The sequence below is a fragment of the Zootoca vivipara genome, chromosome 2, assembly GCF_965207765.1.
Source record: "Zootoca vivipara chromosome 2, rZooViv2.hap1.1, whole genome shotgun sequence".
Taxonomy (NCBI): domain Eukaryota; kingdom Metazoa; phylum Chordata; class Lepidosauria; order Squamata; family Lacertidae; genus Zootoca; species Zootoca vivipara.
The window spans coordinates 487,034-506,525 of NC_142584.1; the positions used below are offsets into that span (position 1 = coordinate 487,034).

Sequence of the window (19,492 nt, forward strand, 5' to 3'; positions counted from 1 at the left end):
GTACTGTGTGCCTTCCGTTTCAGAGATATACCAGTAAGTTAAGGGTCAGCCTTTTAAAATAAGTTTTCAAATATATAATACATCAAATACAAATATATAACACCAACTAGCTTTTGAGCCCTCTTCCCAACTGTGAATACAATAAGAATATAATAATGGTTTCTGAAGCAATTAATAACTGCTCCTGCTTTCTAAGTACTTCTGAAATGAACACTGCTATACGGAATCTGCCTAGTTTCATTTAGTTTCCTCTTTTTTGCACCAGCCACAACCAAGGACTGCATACTGACCTTGGTTAGAGACCCACAGGGGCTATATTTGCACAACAGAAGTGGTGTTGCCCATTGGTACCTCTTTGTCTCTTTTGCCTCACCGTTGTTTTGGGTCAAACAGGTTTCGCAGGCTGTTACTCCCCACATTTGGGGTGGAGGGAACTGTTAACTGCAGAGGACAGCTGGCTGTGTGTGTACCGTATATACACCAGGGGTAGGCAACCTCAGGCCTGTGGGCCGGATGCAATACAGTGGCTGAAAAAGCTTGCTGACCCCTGATATACACCCCTGATATATGTTTTGTGCCACCTTCATTTCTGGGGGGGGGGGAATCATTGATCCCTGGCCCTGATTAAACTGCTGGTCTCACCCACTCAAGCTTTACTCTCAGAGATCTGGCCCCAAATAACAGTGAGAATTTCCCAGCAAGTGCACAACCCAGATGAGGAGCGCCAGGACCTGCCTCCTGACAGTGCGCGAAGAATGAGCTCCATCCTTTTTGCTGAAAGAGATCAGAAGGTTGCTTCACCTACCAGCAGGTTCAGGGTCCGCCATGGTCAAGTCCTCAGCAGGAAACGCAGGGGTGAATCCCAGCCCAAGTCCCCAGACGACTCAAAAGCCACAGGCTCTGGTAGGTGGCCTGATGGGTTCTGCATACTTTGCAGAGCCTTGTTGGTCTGCCAGAGCCCGCAGCTGCTCAAAGTTTGCTGCTTCCTGCCGACAAGCATTTCCGTGTGAGGAAACTTGTTTGTCCCTTTGATTTGCATACTTTTCTTCAGCCTGTGGCAATCCTGCTGCCTTTGCTATCTGCAGCTGCACAAGGCTTCTTGGCTTCGAGGTTTTCCGAGATTAACAAACCTCACTTTCTACTCCGGGGGGAAATAATAGACGCATTGTAATATAATGCATTGCATGTGCCTTGCCATCTCTGAACCTGTGTTCAGTGTCTTGAGGATCTCCTCATTGTCCCTGATAGAAATATGGCTGGTAGGGAGGAGGTAAAAAAAGGCTCCCCCCCCCCCCGCAGGGAAGGGGAAGGAAAGGGTCTTCTGGCTGGCCCCTGCCCAGCTCACATCAGTGGCCTCTCTCTTGGGCAACTGCTGCCAGGGGGGGGGGTCTCCGAAGAACCCCAGATCCTGTGGGGAGTGGAGAGGCAGCAGTTGCAGCTGCCGCTGCTTAAAAAAACATCTTCCATTGTAAGATAAGAAAATACCGTACTGGCTTGTCTAAAACCACCTCGGATGTCTGTAGCTAAGAGAGCTGAAAACAATTTGTGAGAGACATCATTGGACTTCAACTGCTGGGTCAGGATGAATGGTCATAGCGGGGGGGGGGCTAGCTGCCCCCCTCAATCAAGGAAAACAATAGAATACTTAACTAAGTGACCAATCAACTCCTGGCTATGCCCATGTCAGGATGGGACTCTGTAGTGCAGGAGTGGTGGGTCTATGCCCCCCCCATTCAGGGCTGATGGGAGCTAGGACTTGACAATAAATTGCTATAAGAATTTTAATAATAATAATAATAATAATAATAATAATAATAATAATAATAATAATTTATTTATACCCCGCCCATCTGGCCGGGTCTCCCCAGCCACTCTGGGCGGCTTCCAACAGAAGAATAAAACACAACAATCTATTAAACATTAAAAGCCTCCCTTAACAGGGCTGCCTTCAGATGTCTTCTTTTTTTTTTGATATTAAAAAAGACTTTATTAAATTTGTTGCACATTACAAATATACATTGTTATTAGTAAAAAAAGAAGATACAACTATAAAAGAGAATACCATGCTGTTACAGATATCTCATTTTACAGGTCTTCTATTTTACTTCACTCCCCCACCCCCTTTCCCCTCCCAAAACGACTTCTCAGCCGATACTGAGTTTCTCCCTTCTCGGTCTGTACATACTCCCAACGTGCTTTCCCCTTAATTACTTATCGATTTTTAATTATTTTCTTCACATAATATACAATTCTTAAATTTTCATAGAACCCTTATATATATAATATGAGTTTAGGATTTTCCACTATTTCTTTTATATAATGCATGAATTGTTTCCAGGTTTTTTCAGACTCTTCCGATTTTACTCCTTTAATTTGTTCATATTTCTTTGCCAATTTATAATAGTTATATAATTTTTGTTGCCATTCTTCCAAATTTGAGGTGTTTGCAGACTTCCAATTCATTGCTATCAGGTTTCTCGCAGCTGCTACTGCGTAACTTACACAGCATCTGTCTTGGGGTTTGATGTCTTCTGGCATCATCCCTAATAAGAAGAGTTCCGGAAATTTTTTAAATGAATACTTCAACATTTTCTTTAATTCTTTGTATATTATTTCCCAAAACATCTTGGTTTTATTGCAGTTCCACCACATATGTATGAAGGTGCCAATTTCCTTATTACATTTCCAACAAAAATTATTTAAGCCTGGGTACATTTTTGCCAATTTAATGGGTGTTAAATGCCATCTATTTTGCATTTTTAGAAGATTTTCTTTTAAATCATAATTTGGCGTATATTTTGAATCTACTTTCCATAATTTCTCCCATTTTTCTATGCCAATTGATTCACCTAAATCTTGACTTCACCTAATCATACAATCTTTAGTCAATTCCTCTTCTGTCTTCCATTTTAATAAAATTTGATAAAGATTCCTCAAATGTTTATTTTTGTTTTCCAATAATATTTCCTCTAATTTTGATATATATTTTTCAAATCCATTTTTTTATCCAATTGTAATCTTTGATTTATTTGGAAATATTGTAACCACGTTTTTAGGTGGCTTTTTATTTCTTGATATTCTTTCAATTTTAAATTTTCCTCTTTCTCTTCTAATAGTATCTTATATGTAGGCCAATTGTTATCCATATTAGTTCTTCTTACAGCCACTATTTCGAGTGGTGAAACCCACCAAGGTGTTTTGGGTTCAAAAAACCTTTTATATTTCTGCCATATTACGTAAATAGATCTTCTTACGATGTTCATCATAAAAACATTTTTCCTTTCAATTTTTCCCCTCATTAGGTAGTGGTGCCATCCGAAACCCAGCCCCAACCCCTCTAGGTCTAATATATCCATATCTTTAAGTTCTATCCATTCTTTCATCCACATGATAGCAGCTGCGTCATGATAAGTTTCTAAATCAGGGAGTCCGTATCCACCCCTTTCCCTATGATCAATCATAATTTTATATTTTATTCTCGGCCTCTTGCCGTTCCATATGAATTTGGTAATTGATTTCTTCCAATCCTTAAATATTTTGCTTTTACCCAATAACGGTAGATTTTGAAATAGATATATCATTTTTGATACCACACACATTTTTACTATTGATACTCTCCCCATTAATGAAAGGTTTAATTTATCCCATAATTCCAAGTTCTTCTTTATTTTTTTCCATGCCTCCCCATAATTCTCCTGTATCAGGTCGATTCCCTTAACCGTTGTCTGTATGCCCAAATATTTTATTTTTTTTGCAATCGTTAGCCCAGTTTTCTCCTGTAATTCCAATCTATCGTTTGGTTCCAAATTCTTTACCAGCATTTTAGTTTTGTCATAATTTACTTTTAGGCCCGCTAATTCCCCATATTCTTTTATCCTTTCTATGGCTCTTGGAATACTATGAATAGGGTCTTCTGTTGTTATTATTATGTCATCTGCGTAGGCTTTGATTTTAAATTTTTTACTTCCAATAACAATACCTTTAATATCCTTATCCTCTCTTATATTTTTTAATAATATTTCTAGGGTAATAATGAAAAGAATAGGGGATAAGGGTGCCTGGTGCCTCTCATGATTTTTATTTCTTTCGTCTGTCTGCCATTTATTAATATCTTGGCCTTTTGAATTCTATAAACAGTTCTAATGGCATTTTCCAACTTTTCTCCTATTCCTATTTTTTCTAATGCTTTTAACATAAACGGCCACGCCACCCTATCGAAGGCCTTCTCAGCATCTATCGATAACAGTGCTGCCTGTTTATCCCTACGATTGTCTAAGCATTCAAAAATATTTATCACAGTTCTTATATTATTTCTTGCGACCCTCCCTTTGACAAAACCGACTTGATCCTTATGTATAATATCGTCTAATATTGAACTTAATCTATGCCAATATTTTAGTAAATATTTTATAGTCGCTGTTTAATAGCGAAATCGGTCTGTAATTTCCGGGGTCCTCTCTATCCGAGTTTGGCTTTGGAATCAATATAATTTGGGCTTCCGTCCACGATTTAGGGGTAACTCCTTTCTTTATTATTAAATTCATTACTTTTTTTAGGGGATCCAATATAATTTCTTGTAGCTCTTTATAATATTCTATAGGTAGCCCGTCCGGGCCGGGCGCTTTTCCTTTTCTCATATTCTTAATTGCTGTTACAATTTCTTGGGTTGTTATATCTTCATTTAATTGGACCATTTTCTCAACTGGGATTTAGGGTAGGCGGTGCTGCTTTAAAAATTCTTCAATTTCTTGGCTAGGAGCTTCTTCTTTCTGATATAATGATTCATAAATTTTTTGAAATATTTTCATAATTTCATCTGTTTTACTATAATATTTCCCATCTGATTTTATCCTATTAATTATTTTTTCATTATTTTTCTTTTTTATTTGCCAATTCAATAATTTGCTGGGTTTATTGGCCCATTCAAAAATTTTATATTTCCAGAATTGTAATTTATATTCCAATTCTTGATCTATTATTTTCTCGAATTCTGTTCTTAATAATTTTAATTCCTGTTCCAACTTTTTTGAATATTTATTACATAATATTTTTTCTTTACTCCTTATTTCCTGTAATAACATTTCTTTCGTTAATTCTTTAGCCTTTCTCTGTTTTGCATTCTGCTGTATAAAGTATCCACGCATTACCGCCTTTCCCGCGTCCCATACTATTAACGGGTCAACCTCGCCATTACTATTTAACTCAATATATTCTTTTAATTTCTTTTTTGCTTCTTGGGTTATTTGTGGATTATTCAAAAGGAACGTGTTTAGCCTCCATTTTTTCTCTTTTTGTTCTTCTTTTAGTATTAGGACCATTGTATTGTGGTCTGATAGGGTCTGGGGTCCTCTCTCTACCTTGTGGGTTCTGATTAGCAATTCCTTTGGCGCCCAGATAGCATCAATTCTACTCGCAGTATGATAACGTGCGGATATATGTGTGTGTTCCTTTGCTATTGGATTTTGGTACCTCCAGGTGTCTAATAAACTTAGGTTGTCCATTAATTCCACAAATTTCTTTGGTAGAATTGTTTTCCTTTTCCCCCTTCCCCCTGTCTCCCATTCTTTGTCTAATTCCGGATTAATAATTCCGTTTAGGTCACCCATTATAATTATTTTTTCTCCCATATACTTCATTAATTGCTTTTCCAACTTTTCCACAAATTTAGTCTTACTTCCATATGGGGCATAAATCCCTACCCATATCCATTGTTGTCCTTCGTATATGGTTTTTACTATTCTCCCTTCCTTGTCAGTCCAAATTAATTCTGGGTTCCATTTTTGATTAATATATATAACTACTCCTCTTTTCTTTCTCTCATCTGCAGCAATAAATTCTTTTCCCAACTTTTCATTTTTGAGGACCCTCACATGTTTCTTATTTATGTGGGTCTCTTGGAGACAAATTACGTCCCAATTACGGTATGTCTTTTCGATACATGACTCACTCTATTGCGTTTCTTTTTGTTATTCAATCCATTTACATTCCATGATATTATTCTAAAATTCATATTTATTAGGTATTGTTAAAGGTATTAATGTGGATAGAAGAAAATAAGATATCGTAATTTTAAACTGATCACTTACTCAATGAAAGAAATTAGAAATTAGAACATAGAAAAGCAATCACAATAATCAATACACTTAAAGAAAACTATTAACTACTCTAAGCAGAATCAAGGGGATTCAAAATTTGTTCCATATTTGTTTGCATAGTGAATTATATTCAGACATTTAATCTTAATTTCTAACAGAATTTACAATCTTTCTAACCTTCCGAACAGTTCTCAATCAATCTTCCATTTCTCCTTCTTCTTGTTGTTCTGTTTCTTCGTCTTCTTTCTCTTCTCCATCTATTTCTTCCCCACTAAAATTGTCCTCATCCTCATCTGATTTAGAAGGTTGATCTTGATCTTGATTCTTAAGAGCATTCGTCTTAACGCCCCCCAGTTCCTGTGCATACGTCCTATGAAATCTTTCTGCTGCCTCGGGGGTATCAAACTTCCTCCATCTTCCCTTGAAGGAAAATGCCATTCCTTCTGGATACTCCCATTTGAAAAAAAACATTTTTGGACTTTGGAGCTTTAGCCAGGAATTGATATTTTTTTCTTTTATGAATCAGTCCATCACCAATTTATTTTTCCCTTTAGTTTTTAATATTTTGTTACGCAGCCACATGTTTGTAAAAGTGACTAAACAATCTCCAGGCCAGTTGTTTGCCTTTGCTTTTTTTGAATTAACTCTGAATGCTTCTTCTATTCTAGTCTCTATATCTAATTCTTCCAAGTCCAACCATTTTGCCAAGGCAATTGTCAATCTCTTCTCAATATCTTCATTTGCCTGCTCTGGTATGTTTCGAAATCTCAAAAATTTTTCACTCATTTTCATCTGTAGCATCGCAAGTGCGTCCAGCGATGCTTCCAGTGCAGCCTTCTGGTCTTCCATATCCTTTTTCATCTTGTCCAGGTCTTTCTTCCCTTCTCTTTTTCCCTTGATCTGATTTTTCATTGAATTTTCTAAAGTCTGGGTTTTTTCTTGTATCTCCTGTGCCAACTCTATTGCCTTGGTAGAGTTTTCCTCTGCTTTATTTATTTGTTCTTTTATTTCTTGTTTATCTTTTTCATTGGATTCTATTCTTTCTTCCACCTTTTCCACTTTATCTTCCAAGCTTTTCACTCTATCATTCATTTCCTTCTTAATTTCATTCATTTCCTTCTTAATTTCTGTGAGGTCTTGTTTGACCTCTCCAATATCGCTCTTGAGGCTCAGGATTAAATCCTTAAGATCCAATTCGTGTTCTGCCATAGATGTCCTTCTGTTTGATGTGGAGGCTGCATTTATCTTCTTTGATTTTTCCATTTTTTCTGTTTTATTTGCTTGTCTTGCAGTATTGTTTCTCCCCACACGGTGTCGCTCTGTGTCATTAGTCTCTATATCATTTGTCTGGTGGGGGTTCTCTTTTTCCATCTGGTATGCACCCTTTCAGCAGTCCTCCTTAAGAAAATTCCTTTCACTACTGCGTCACTTCTGGGTTCTTTTTCCCCTTGTCTGCTTAGTCATGATTTTTTAGTGAGTCGCCGCCATTTTATTTTATTAAAGTTCACTTTTCCTGGATCAAATTCCTTTTTAAAAAAATAGTGTTACACTTGTCAGAAAGGTTTCAATAAAATACTCCTACTTATACGCTTGCTTATGTGCCTGGAAATCTTCTTTCTCACTTAGATAAACAGTCCTCTTTACCAGCCTTACTGTTAGTTCTACTTTTAGTGCACGTCTGTAACTTTGTTTCAAAACTCAGCCGGCTCCTTGCTATTTTGTTTCTTTTTTTTCACCCTCACTTAGTTTCTCTTTGCTTCCCCCTGTCAGCGCCTCTTGCTAATCGCTCTTTATATCGTTCCTTCCTCCTCCCCTCAGATTTTCTGCCTCCTTTATTCTTGTACGTTCCGTTTGGCGGGGGGGGGGGATTCTTTTAAATCCTTTTCGCTCTCTTTAACTAATCCCGCGCCCGGGGTGTCTTGAAGGGGTTTAGTAAAAGGAGCTTTACCGTACATGGTCGCGGCAAGTTGTGGCTTCTGGCTGGTCTTGGCAGATCTTTCCCGTCGCAGTGCCCAGTTTCTCCCCCTCCTTCAGCTTCGTTTTTTGCTCCACGAAGGTTTCCGGGAGACCCTTTGGGGAACCGCCGACGCCTCAGTCAAAAATCGCCTTTTTGACCTTTTTTGAGGGGGTGCTTAGCCTCGCTACCCCCCGTTTGACCAGCTAATCGATCGGGAAGCGGAGCTCCCCTTTTTTGCTTGCTCACGATCCGCGGTCAAAACCGGAAGTCCAGATGTCTTCTAAAAGTCTGGTAGTTGTTTTCCTTTTTGACATCTGTTGGGAGGGCATTCCACAGGGCAGGAGCCAACACCGAGAAGGCCCTCTGCCTAGTTCCCTGCAACTTGGCTTCTCGCAACGAGGGAACCGCCAGAAGGCCCTCGGTGCTGGACCTCAGTGTCCGGGCAGAATGATGGAGGTGGAGACGCTCCTTCAGGTATACTGGACCGAGGCCATTTAGGGCTTTAAAGGTCAGCACCAACACTTTGAATTGTGCTCGGAAACGTACTGGGAGCCAATGTAGATCTTTCAAGACCGGTGTTATGTGGTCTCGGCGGCCGCTCCCAGTCACTAGTCTAGCTGCCGCATTCTGGATTAGTTGTAGTTTCCGAGTCACCTTCAAAGGTAGCCCCACGTAGAGCGCATTGCAGTAGTCCAAGCGGGAGATAACCAGAGCATGCACTACTACGGTGAGACAGTCTGCAGGCAGGTAGGGTCTCAGCCTGCGTACCAGATGGAGCTGATAGACAGCTGCCCTGGACACAGAATTGACCTGCGCCTCCATGGACAGCTGTGAGTCCAAAATGACTCCCAGGCTGCGCACCTGGTCTTTCAGGGGCACAGTTACCCCATTCAGAACCAGGGAATCTTCCACACCTGCCCGCCTCCTGTCCCCCACGAACAGTACTTAAGGTCTTAGATATATATTAAATGTTCATAAATGTACAAGGCAAACACATAAATAAACAAACAAACAAATAAATAAATAAATAAATAAATACAGTGGTACCTCGGTTTATGAACACAATTGGTTCCGGAAGTCTGTTCATAAACTGAAGCGTTCATAAACTGAAGCGAACTTTCCCATTGAAAGTAATGGAAAGTGAATTAATCCGTTCCAGACGGTCCGCGGAGTAAGCGTTCATAAACTGAAGCAAACTTTCCCATTGAAAGTAATGGAAAGTGGATTAATCCGTTCCAGACGGGTCCGCGGAGTACTTAAACTGAAGCGTTCATAAACTGAAGCATGGGTGTAATTGGTTCCGGAAGTCTGTTCATAAACTGAAGCGTTCATAAACTGAAGCAAACTTTCCCATTGAAAGTAATGGAAAATGAATTAATCCGTTCCAGATGGGTCCGCGGCGTTCATAAACCGAAAATTCATAAACCGAGGTGTTCATAAACCGAGGTTCCACTGTATATAAATATATAAAGCAATGACTGAAAAACAGTACAAAAAAGTCCTGAAAACCATTTTGACTCTCTCAAATTGACCTCAGATAATTCTCTGCAAGGAGGAAGGAAATGGGAAAATCTTTCCAATTGTCTTTGGACTGTAGGGGGAAACACCTCCCTGTAAATACAGTCTGGCAAGGATCTGTTAAGCTGAGCTTGAGAACATGAATGTCACTGTAGGCCCAGGGTGTTATTTTAGCAGACTTTTACAAGCATCTCTGCACTTCACTGTGCAATGATCCCATCACCTTGTGGGATAAAAGTGAAAGTGATTCCATCTGGGGTTTGTCAAAGCCAACTTATCTATATTGCACCTTGGCAGGACCGAACCCAAGACATGAAATGCTCAGAAGCTATGAAGAACTGCAGGCTGATGTGACAAAAGACTGAGTCAGGAGGACGTAGTGGCACTTTCTGTTCCTACTTCTGCATTCTCAAAGCCACAGAAGACATCTCAGGAGCAACCCTCTCAAAGGCTATTTGCCAACAGACTGCTTATCTGCATAGCATTTGCATTCTTTTTCTCCAAAAATTATATGGTGGGTGGAGTTGGGGGAACAAACCACATTCTGCATGGAAAGTTGCTGCAGCCCTGGACACGGCACGGCTGGGATCAGGGCCAGATGGAGGTTTGATGAGGCCCTAAGCTACTGAAAGTAATGGGGCTCTTTACATGTCCAGCTGTCCTTTGTCAACAACAAATTGTTGCTGTTTTTTGTTTTATACATGCTATGTGGTAATTTATGGACCTAGGTAAAGGTAAAGGGACCCCTGACCATTAGGTCCAGTCGTGACCGACTCTGGGGTTGTGCACTCATCTCACATTATTGGCCGAGGGAGCCGGCGTATAGCGTCCAGGTCATGTGGCCAGCATGACAAAGCCACTTCTAGCCAACCAGAGCAGCACATGGAAACGCCATTTACCTTCCCGCTGCAGCGGTTCCTATTTATCTACTTGCATTTTGACGTGCTTTCGAATTGCTAGGTTGGCAGGAGCTGGGACCAAGCAACGGGAGCTCACCCCGTCACAGGGATTCGAACCGCCGACCTTCTGATCAGCAAGCCCTAGGCTCAGTGGTTTAGCCCACAGCGCCACCTGGGTCTAATAGGTATCTAAAGCCATTTGCACATAACAAATAGGAGCCTACACAACACAAAACATTGTTGCTGTATGTAGGTTTTATTTTATTTGTTTTTATCTTATATTTTGGAAATGTACATCCAGGTTATTTCCTTTAATTTTTTTGGCGGCCCCCAAGAGAGTGGGGCCATAAGCTAGAGCTTGTTTAGCTTATACGTAAATCTGGCACTGGCTGTGATATGCACAGAGTATGTGCACCCCCCCAAAAAAAAGAGCATTATTCAGACTTAGAAGTTGACATGGGCCTGATCCTGCCCTCCAGTTTATGGACTCTTCATTCTAGTTCACATAAACAGCAGAAGTGATGGCAGAGCCCTTACTGATAGGCATCCTTGAGATGGGCATCTTCAGTTTGACATTTTCTCACTTCATGAGTGAACTACTGTGGGTCTTTTTTGTCCTCTACATCAGTTTCCACATTCCTTTCTTGCTTTCTGTTACTGGGAACTGTATTGTCCTACTCCCAGCTAGCTACATTGTGTGCCCCTCTTTTCTCTTCTCCTACTTCTAGGCTAGAGTTGAGTCCTCACTTCTGACTGTGAACTTCACTGGCACCTCGCTTTGGCTGCTTGGCACTCCTTCTCAACCACAATTTGCAACCATCCCTGCCAGGGATGATTTTTGCTTGCTATTAAAATTTCTTGCTATTAAAATTTCTGTCCTCCCTGCATGTTTTCAGTGCAAGGCACTCCTTCCATAAACTTAACAAGCCCCTAATCTGTTTCAGGGCAGTGGTAGACCTTGGGGTCTCAAATTTCAATGGTGACCTGCACAATGCCAAAATTTGACATCTCTCTCTCACACCCGCACCCGCACACACACCCTTGCCTTCCATGCTACATCATAGTTGTGGAGTCCCCTACAGCAGGGGCGTACCCAGGATCAAAATCAGAGGGGCAAGGGGCGGGGTCAAGGCACGGGAGGGGAGGGGCCACGAAGTGGGAACGTGGGCGGGGCTACGGAGCCCAGGTGAGGAAAGACGTAAGCTCTGGAACATCTTAAACAATACCGCCCCACCCCCACCCCCAAAATAATATATCTCACATTAGATATATGATAAGAAAGAATAAGAATAAGAAAGAAGTCGCTCCCAAGCAGTGTTGTGGTGCAGAGACAGAAAGACAATTCTTTGGGAGCAACCAGATTTGTATGTGTCAAACAAAAGCACCATGCATTGCCCTGAAAGTCCAGGGAACATTAGCTGCTTCTGAATGCCCCTTTCATTGGACATGCATGCATCAATATTATTTGCACCTGCAAACGTTTTGGGGCTATCCCACCAGGGATAGGAACTTGAGCATCCAGCAATCTTTAATTAACAAATATGTTTAAATAAATAACAACAGAAAGGCTTGTACTAACGGTTGGAAAAGGAGAAAAAGGCGGGAGAAGCAGGGATCCCCAAACGTGGCGCCAAGCAGGAGGAACTCTTAACGAAATCCGCTTTGGAGGGGGAAGTTTTGAGCGGATTCGCCTGATTTCACACCCCCGCTCAATAAGAGGGAGGGAGGGAGTTATCAATGCCGACTCCTTAAAGGAGCAGACATTTTCCAAGCTCTGTAAACGGAGATGGAAAAACCAAAAGCAGGCAACAGGTTAAAAGCACTATGCAAGGGGGTAGGGAAGAGAGCCCGCGAAAATCCAAAGCGAGCCTCTTAAAGAGAGGAAAACCCAGAACCCAAACCAGTAATGCAGGGGGAAACTCACCACACAAACACACAATTTTGGCAGGGGATGTGTATCTGAAGAAGTGTGCATGCACATGAAAGTTTATACCAATGACAAACTTTGTTGGTCTCTTAAGGTGCTACTGGAAGGATTTTTTTTTCAAATTCCATGAGTCCCTCCCTCCCTGAGAAACACATTCGACTCTTTCCAACAAAAGCACCCTGTGTGTGTGTTGGTAAAACAACATAGGAAGGCGATTGGGGGGGACAATGTAAAGAGCAATTTAGCCAGCAGATTGAGCCATTCGGCCAGCAGATTTTGTTGCAAATTCAAGAGAAAAGGGCAAGGTGAGGCTAATGAAGCCGCTGGCATGGCAACTGTCACGGTGGCCGGAGTGGACTACTTCAGAGTAACGACGCCACGCAGCTCTGCATTTTATTCTTTTATTGGTGCTGCGTATTTACAGTGCTCAAGTCATTGCTATTTACACGGAGTGATGTGGTCAGTCGGTTTCAGAACCTCCTAATGGCTTTTGGCGCGTCTTTCTCCAACACAAAAGCTTTGGCAGACCCATCCTCTTGCCCCTCCTCTTCCTGCGTAATTCTGGAGTTGGGGGGATGGGTCTTCCCCCCTTGCTTGCCCCTTCCTGTCCCACCTGGGACCCTGGCTCCTCTACCTTGCCTGAGCCTCGGACACGACTTCCTGCTTCCCCACTGGAATCGGAACTCTCCCTGCTTTCCCCTTTGCTCGGGGACGGGCTTGAACTCAGGAGGGGAGGGACTTCGCGATATCCCCTGTCCCTCACATCCACCCCCCTCCCAAGCTCTCCTTCACCCCTCCCCAGGCCCCCCCCATGTGTCGGTGACGACTGGAAGCCTAAGAACTCAGTGCTCTCCGAGCCCGTTGGTGTGAATACCTCCCCCCAGTCCTGCGAGCCCCCCCCTTCCGCCTGGGCGGACGGGAATCCCAAAAAGTCCGTGGCGTCAGAGCTGGTGGGGGTAAAAACGTTCTGCCAATCTGCTCCTTCCTCTGACTGGGTGGATCTCGGTGACACCCATACCTCATCCTCTGGTTCCTCAAACTCCGCTTCCCAGCGCCATGGTGAGCTGCTCTCCCGTGCCTCCTCCTCCTCCCCCTCCCTTTCCATGTGCCAGGGCTTGGGTCTGTGGGGAAAGAGGGCGTGAAATTCTTCCACCAAGAATTCCTCCTGTATCTGAGTGGCTGGGACCCATTCATTCTGGGACGGTGGAGCATCCTCCCATGCCATGAGGTACTCCAGTCCCCCCACCCCCCACCTTGAATCCAGGATGGCCGTGGCCTCATTGAGTTGCTCCCTGCCTTCCCTCTCCCCCCCTCCCTCGGGGGTTTGTTCGCTGTCTCGGAGCCTGCTGCTTTCCCTGTACGGCGACAGCAGCGATCTATGAAACACTGGATGCACCCTCATGTCCTCTGGCAGTGCCAGCCTGTATGCCACCGGGTTTACCTGTTGCGTGACCGTGAAGGGGCCCAGCCTTTTGGGTGCCAGCTTTTTGCACCTCCCTCTGGTGGGAAGGCCCTCCGAGGACAACCACACCTTGTCCCCCACCCTGATGACCTCCCCTAGTCGCCTGTGGCGATCTGCCCCCTTTTTGTACGCTTCCTTGGCCCTCTCCAAGTGTTCTCTGAGCTGCTGGTGCACCGTCTCCAGTTCCTCTGCCCAATCCTCAGCCTGTGGGCCCTCCTCCTCCTCCTCCCCCTCCCTCTCTGGGAAAGATCTGAGGTCGCGCCCGTAATTGGCCTTAAAGGGCGACACCCCTGTGGAGACGTGCACTGCATTGTTGTAGGCAAATTCTGCTAGTGGCAGGCGATCCACCCAGTCCGTTTGCCTCTGGCTGACGTAGCATCTCAGGTACTGCTGCAGAATGGCGTTGACCCTCTCCGCTTGTCCGTTGGTCTGCGGGTGTCTAGCCGTCGACAAGCTGACCTCCACCTGCAGGAGGTTCATGAGCCGCCGCCAGAACCTGGAAACAAATTGGCGGCCACGATCCGAAATAACCCTTAAAGGTAATCCATGCAGTCTGAAAACGTGATCAACAAACAGTTTGGCTGTCTCTTCTGCAGAGACTGCCCTGGCACACGGTATAAAGTGGCACATTTTGGACATGAGGTCCACCACCACCAACACTGCGGTCTTACCCCGGGAAGAAGGCAGATCTGTGATGAAGTCCATGGACAGCACTTCCCACGGCCTGTGTGGCGTGGCTAAGGGCTCCAGCAACCCTGGTGGCGCTGCTCTGACCACCTTTGCCCGCTGGCAGGTGTCACAGCCCCGTACATAGTCTCGAACATCTTCCCTCACCCCTGGCCACCAGAAGTGTCTCATGACTAGGTGAGTGGTCTTGTCCCTTCCAAAATGCCCCGCCGTTGGGTTGTCGTGCATCTGTTTGAGGACCGTACGTCTGAGCTGGGTGGTGGGCAGGTACAGTGCCCCCTTGTAGAAAAGCAGCCCTCTGCGTTCTGCAAAGTCTTTTGCCTGCTCCCTCCCCCCTCTCAGTTCTCTGAAGATGCGGTTGGCAAAGTCATCCGCTGCCGTCAGTGCTGTGAGTTCTGCCTCGCTCACCACTGCTGCTCCGCAGGACCATGCCGACGGGGGGAAAATGTGCCTTGGGGCTGGTGGCTCCTCCTCCTCCATGTACTCTGGCTTGCGGGAGAGGGCATCCGCCCTGACGTTCTGCTCTCCCGGGATGTAGTGCATGGAGAAGTTGAAGTTCGAGAAGAACTCTGCCCACCGTATCTGCCGCTGGTTGAGCACCCTGGCAGTTCTCCAGAACTCCAGGTTCTTGTGGTCTGTGCACACCTGGATGGGGTGCTTGGCGCCCACCAGGAAGTGTCTCCAATGTTTGAACGCAGCGTGGATCGCAAGAAGTTCTTTGTCAAACACGGTGTAGTTGCGCTCGGGCTGTGTCAACTTCCTGGAGAAGAAGGCACAGGGTCTCCACTCCCTGTTGGTGTCCAGTTGCAACAAAATGGCGCCCACAGCTTTCTCAGAAGCATCTGTCTCAATGCGTAGGGGCGCGTCCTGGACCACGTGGAACAGGTTCTGGTCCGAGGCGAACACCCTCTTGAGGCTTTCGAACGCTGCTTGCGCCTCTGGTGTCCACCTGAACTTCTGCTTGCCTCTCAGGCAGTCAGTGATGGGAGCCGTAACGCGAGAGAAGTTCTTGATGAACTTCCTGTAGAAGTTGGCGAAGCCTAGTAGGCGTTGGGCATCTTTGCGCGTCCTGGGGCTGTGCCAGTCCAGGATGGCCTGCACCTTGTCCTTGTCCATCGCCAGCCCCTTGTCTGACAGCTTGTAGCCCAGGAAGTCCACCTCCTTGGTGTGAAACTTGCACTTCTCCAGCTTCACATACAGGTGGTTCTCCTTCAGGCGCTGCAACACTTCCCTGACATCTTTCACATGCTGCACTGGGTCATTGGAATAGATAAGGATGTCATCCAGAAAGACCAGGCAGTTCTTGAAGAGGAGGGACCCCAGGACGTGGTGCATGAAGGCCTGGAAGCATGCTGAGCCCCCTTGCAAACCGAAGGGCATCACCAGATATTCAAAAGAGCCGAGAGGCGTGAACATCGTGGTCTTCCACTCATCGCCTTCCCGGATCCTGATCAAGTTGTACGCCCCCCTCAGGTCTAGCTTGGTGAAAATCTTGCCCCTGCGTGCTGCTGTCAGGAGATCATCCACTCTGGGCATGGGGAAAGCCACTGGCTCTGTCACCGAATTCAGCCGTCTAAAATCCACCACCAGGCGGCGCTGTTGCGTGTCTTTCTTGTCCACCCAGAAGACCGGGCTGCCCCCTGCTGCCTTGCTTTCTCTGATGAACCCCCGCTTGAGGTTCTTGTCGATGAAAGCGCGCAGATCCTCCAGTTCCTGGTCTGACATGGCGTACAGCTTGGCTGGGGGTATAGTTGCCCCTGGCACCAGGTTGATCTGGCAGTCAAAAGGCCTGTGTGGGGGTAGGTGGTCGGACTCCGCTTCGCTGAAGACCTCCTGCAGGTCCCAGTACGGCTTGGGTATCGCCTCACCCCCTTTGACGTGCATGGTGGCCACCGTGGCTATCGGAGGCCCCTCCCCTGGTTGGTGCTGCATGCAATGTTCCAGGCAAAAGTCCGATCCAAAAGTGAGGCATCTCTGGTGCCAACTGATGGAGGGGTCGTGGCGCGCCAGCCAGCTCATGCCCAAGACGATGGGGGGGTCTGAGATGGTGGTGACGTTGAATGCCAGTGTCTCTGAGTGCCTTCCCACCGTCATTCTCATGGGGGGGGGTTGATGAGTGATGGCCCCCCCCAGCAGCTCTCTGCCGTCAATGGTTGCCACGTGAAGGGGAAAATCCAGCTGCAGAAGCTGGATCTGGTGCTCTTCTGCAAAGTTTCTCGAGAAGAAGTTCGCTGAGGCACCACTGTCAATTAAGGCAAGGACTGTCAGGGGATAGCCATTAGGGAGCGTTAGCGTGACTTCTAGAACCACTCCTGCTCTGGGAGGGGTGGGCTGGCTCTGCTCCTCTCTGTGCGGGTGGGTGGGCTGGGGCTGTTGTCTGCTGACTGTGCCTGGCTGCTGCCCCTTGTCTCCTGCAGCCAGGCTTTCCCGTTTCCCTGCTGTGGTGCTGCGTCAGTGGGGGAGGGCACCACCGTTCCCGCCCTTCCTTGCCACTCCCTGCGATGTGGGCAGTCTCTGACGATATGCTGGGGGGAGTTGCAGAGAAAGCAATTCCCGCCCTTTCCCTCCTTGCGTCTTGGCGCCGCTGGGGTTTGAAAAGCCCGCGCGCGCGCGCTATCAATCTGCATGGGTTCCTGGTCCTGGCTGGCCCCAGGCGTGGCTTGAAAGGGTTGTTGGGGGAGTGGTTTCTCCTGCGACCGTGGGAACCAAGCCCGCTTTGCGCGCGTTGCTTGTTTGTCGCTCCACCGGGATTCCTGTCTCACCCCCACCGCCAGAGCCGCTTTGCTCAGCTGATCCATATCACTGGGCTTTGGACCTCTCGAGAGCTCATCCTTCACCTCCTCATGCAACCCCAAGTAGAACGCCGCTTGCATTGGGGGGGACCCCAGTTCCCACCCCAATCTGTGCACCAGCATGGTGAATTTCGCCCAATACGCGCGAACTGTCATATTTCCTTGGCGTAAATTATGAAGTTCCTCCTTAGTCTGGTCCATATGACTATCGGACGAATACATCGTTTTCAAACCTTCTAGAAATAGTTTGACATTCTTCATGCAAGGATTCCTTGTTGCAATTAACGGTCTTAGCCACTCCCTGGCTGCCCCGGTAAGGTGCTCCACAATAAACGCTACTCTGTGCTCATCATCAGGGAACTCATCGTGGTGCAGCTCAAGAGCATACACAATCTCAGTCTCAAAGCCTTGAAATTCCTTCGGGTCTCCATTGAACTTGCTAACTAGGGTCCCAGCTCTCCTTCCTGGCAGCACTTGGACTTGGGGTGCCCCTCCCGCCTTGTTTTTCTCTGCATCCAGCTTGTTTTGGAGGTCTACCGCCACCGCCCTTAATTGCTGCTCTTTTTCCTGAAGCTCTCTCACCTGTTCCGCAAGTTGTAGCCGGTCGTCCTGGACCTTCTTAGTCTCCTCTTTAGCTGCCTTCAATTCTCCCTGCGCCTGCAGCGACAGCTGCTGCAGTTCTAGCTGGGCTTGCTCCGCGATCTGCCGCCACTTCTCCGCCTCTGACACGCTCATCCCGGCAACTCCAAAGTAGCCCAAAAATGATTAGGAGGTTGCTGTCACGGTGGCCGGAGTGGACTACTTCAGAGTAACGACGCCACGCAGCTCTGCATTTTATTCTTTTATTGGTGCTGCGTATTTACAGTGCTCAAGTCATTGCTATTTACACGGAGTGATGTGGTCAGTCGGTTTCAGAACCTCCTAATGGCTTTTGGCGCGTCTTTCTCCAACACAAAAGCTTTGGCAGACCCATCCTCTTGCCCCTCCTCTTCCTGCGTAATTCTGGAGTTGGGGGGATGGGTCTTCCCCCCTTGCTTGCCCCTTCCTGTCCCACCTGGGACCCTGGCTCCTCTACCTTGCCTGAGCCTCGGACACGACTTCCTGCTTCCCCACTGGAATCGGAACTCTCCCTGCTTTCCCCTTTGCTCGGGGACGGGCTTGAACTCAGGAGGGGAGGGACTTCGCGATATCCCCTGTCCCTCACATCCACCAATGCTGTTGCTGCTAGGATTACCTCACTAAGATGGCGCTGAGGTAAGACGTGCTTATCGGTGCTCTTCGGACCTTTTTTAATCTTTTACATTTTTAACTTAATTGACCCTCTGGATGCCAACTCTACCTCCTGGAAACGACTTTAAAGATTTCAAAGACTTTGAAGCACTTTACATTTGCTGCCGGTTCCCTGCTATAACAACGCTCTGAGAGCTTTGGCCCAGCTCCAGCCTGCTCCCTGTCTCGCTCTTATCAGCCGGCCGGTCAAGGTTGCCAGAGAGGGGAGAATGCTGCTGCTCTAATCGGGGAGAGGGGAGAGCAAAAGCTGGAGAAAAGGCTTGGCAGGAGGACGCTCTGGGGGCTTGTTTAAAGCCTGGATAAGACATTCCCTGTGCCTAACCCCAGCAAGATCCCCCTTCGTTACTACCTCATTTTATGGTGAGCTGGCGTGCCGAACAGAGTTGTTGGAGCTGCGAGACTGCGACCTGCCGGTAAGCAAGTCTATGCGGAGGTGAGGAGGAGAAGCTGCGGTGGTTGCAGCAAAGTTTACTCCCTTTCTCTGAGCCCCCGTCACCCCCCTGTTTTTTTATGAACTTATTTTAAATTTAAATTTTAATAAACTCATTTTAAATTTGGGTCGATCATGGGCTGCAGCAAGCGTTTGAGGGAGAAGGAAGAGCCTTTGCCCCTCCCTAAGCCAAAGTTAAAGAGAACAGACCTGCAAAGGGGCAAAGGAGGGAGTGGCCAGGCAAATTCTCAGGCTGAAGTAGAAACCTACAACCGCTTTCTCCCTCTGGAAGACCTTGAAACATCCCATACCCTGAAGGCACAGTGCTCTTTCTCTCAATCAAGAGTCCAAATGAGTACACCAAAAATTAAGCAGACCCTTTTGGCCGAGGAAGCAATGCCAGACCCAGCGGAATGCCTCAGAAGTGAGCAGTTG

General features: G+C 46.2%; 1 protein-coding gene across 5 annotated transcripts in view; it reads right to left on the bottom strand.

Annotated features, from left to right (window-relative positions):
* GMIP (GEM interacting protein) overlaps positions 1-19,492 on the bottom strand; it is a 93,002-nt gene that overhangs the window by 61,743 nt on the left and 11,767 nt on the right. Inside the window, exon 1 of one of the 5 annotated variants that reach the window (XM_088662764.1) lies at positions 806-958. The exons of the other annotated variants lie outside the window; for them this stretch is intronic. Coding sequence (XP_088518890.1) covers positions 806-827 — 22 coding nt within the window. The 5' untranslated portion in view covers positions 828-958. Of the gene's footprint in view, positions 1-805; positions 959-19,492 lie in introns of those variants that run through there. 5 annotated transcript variants of the gene reach the window in all.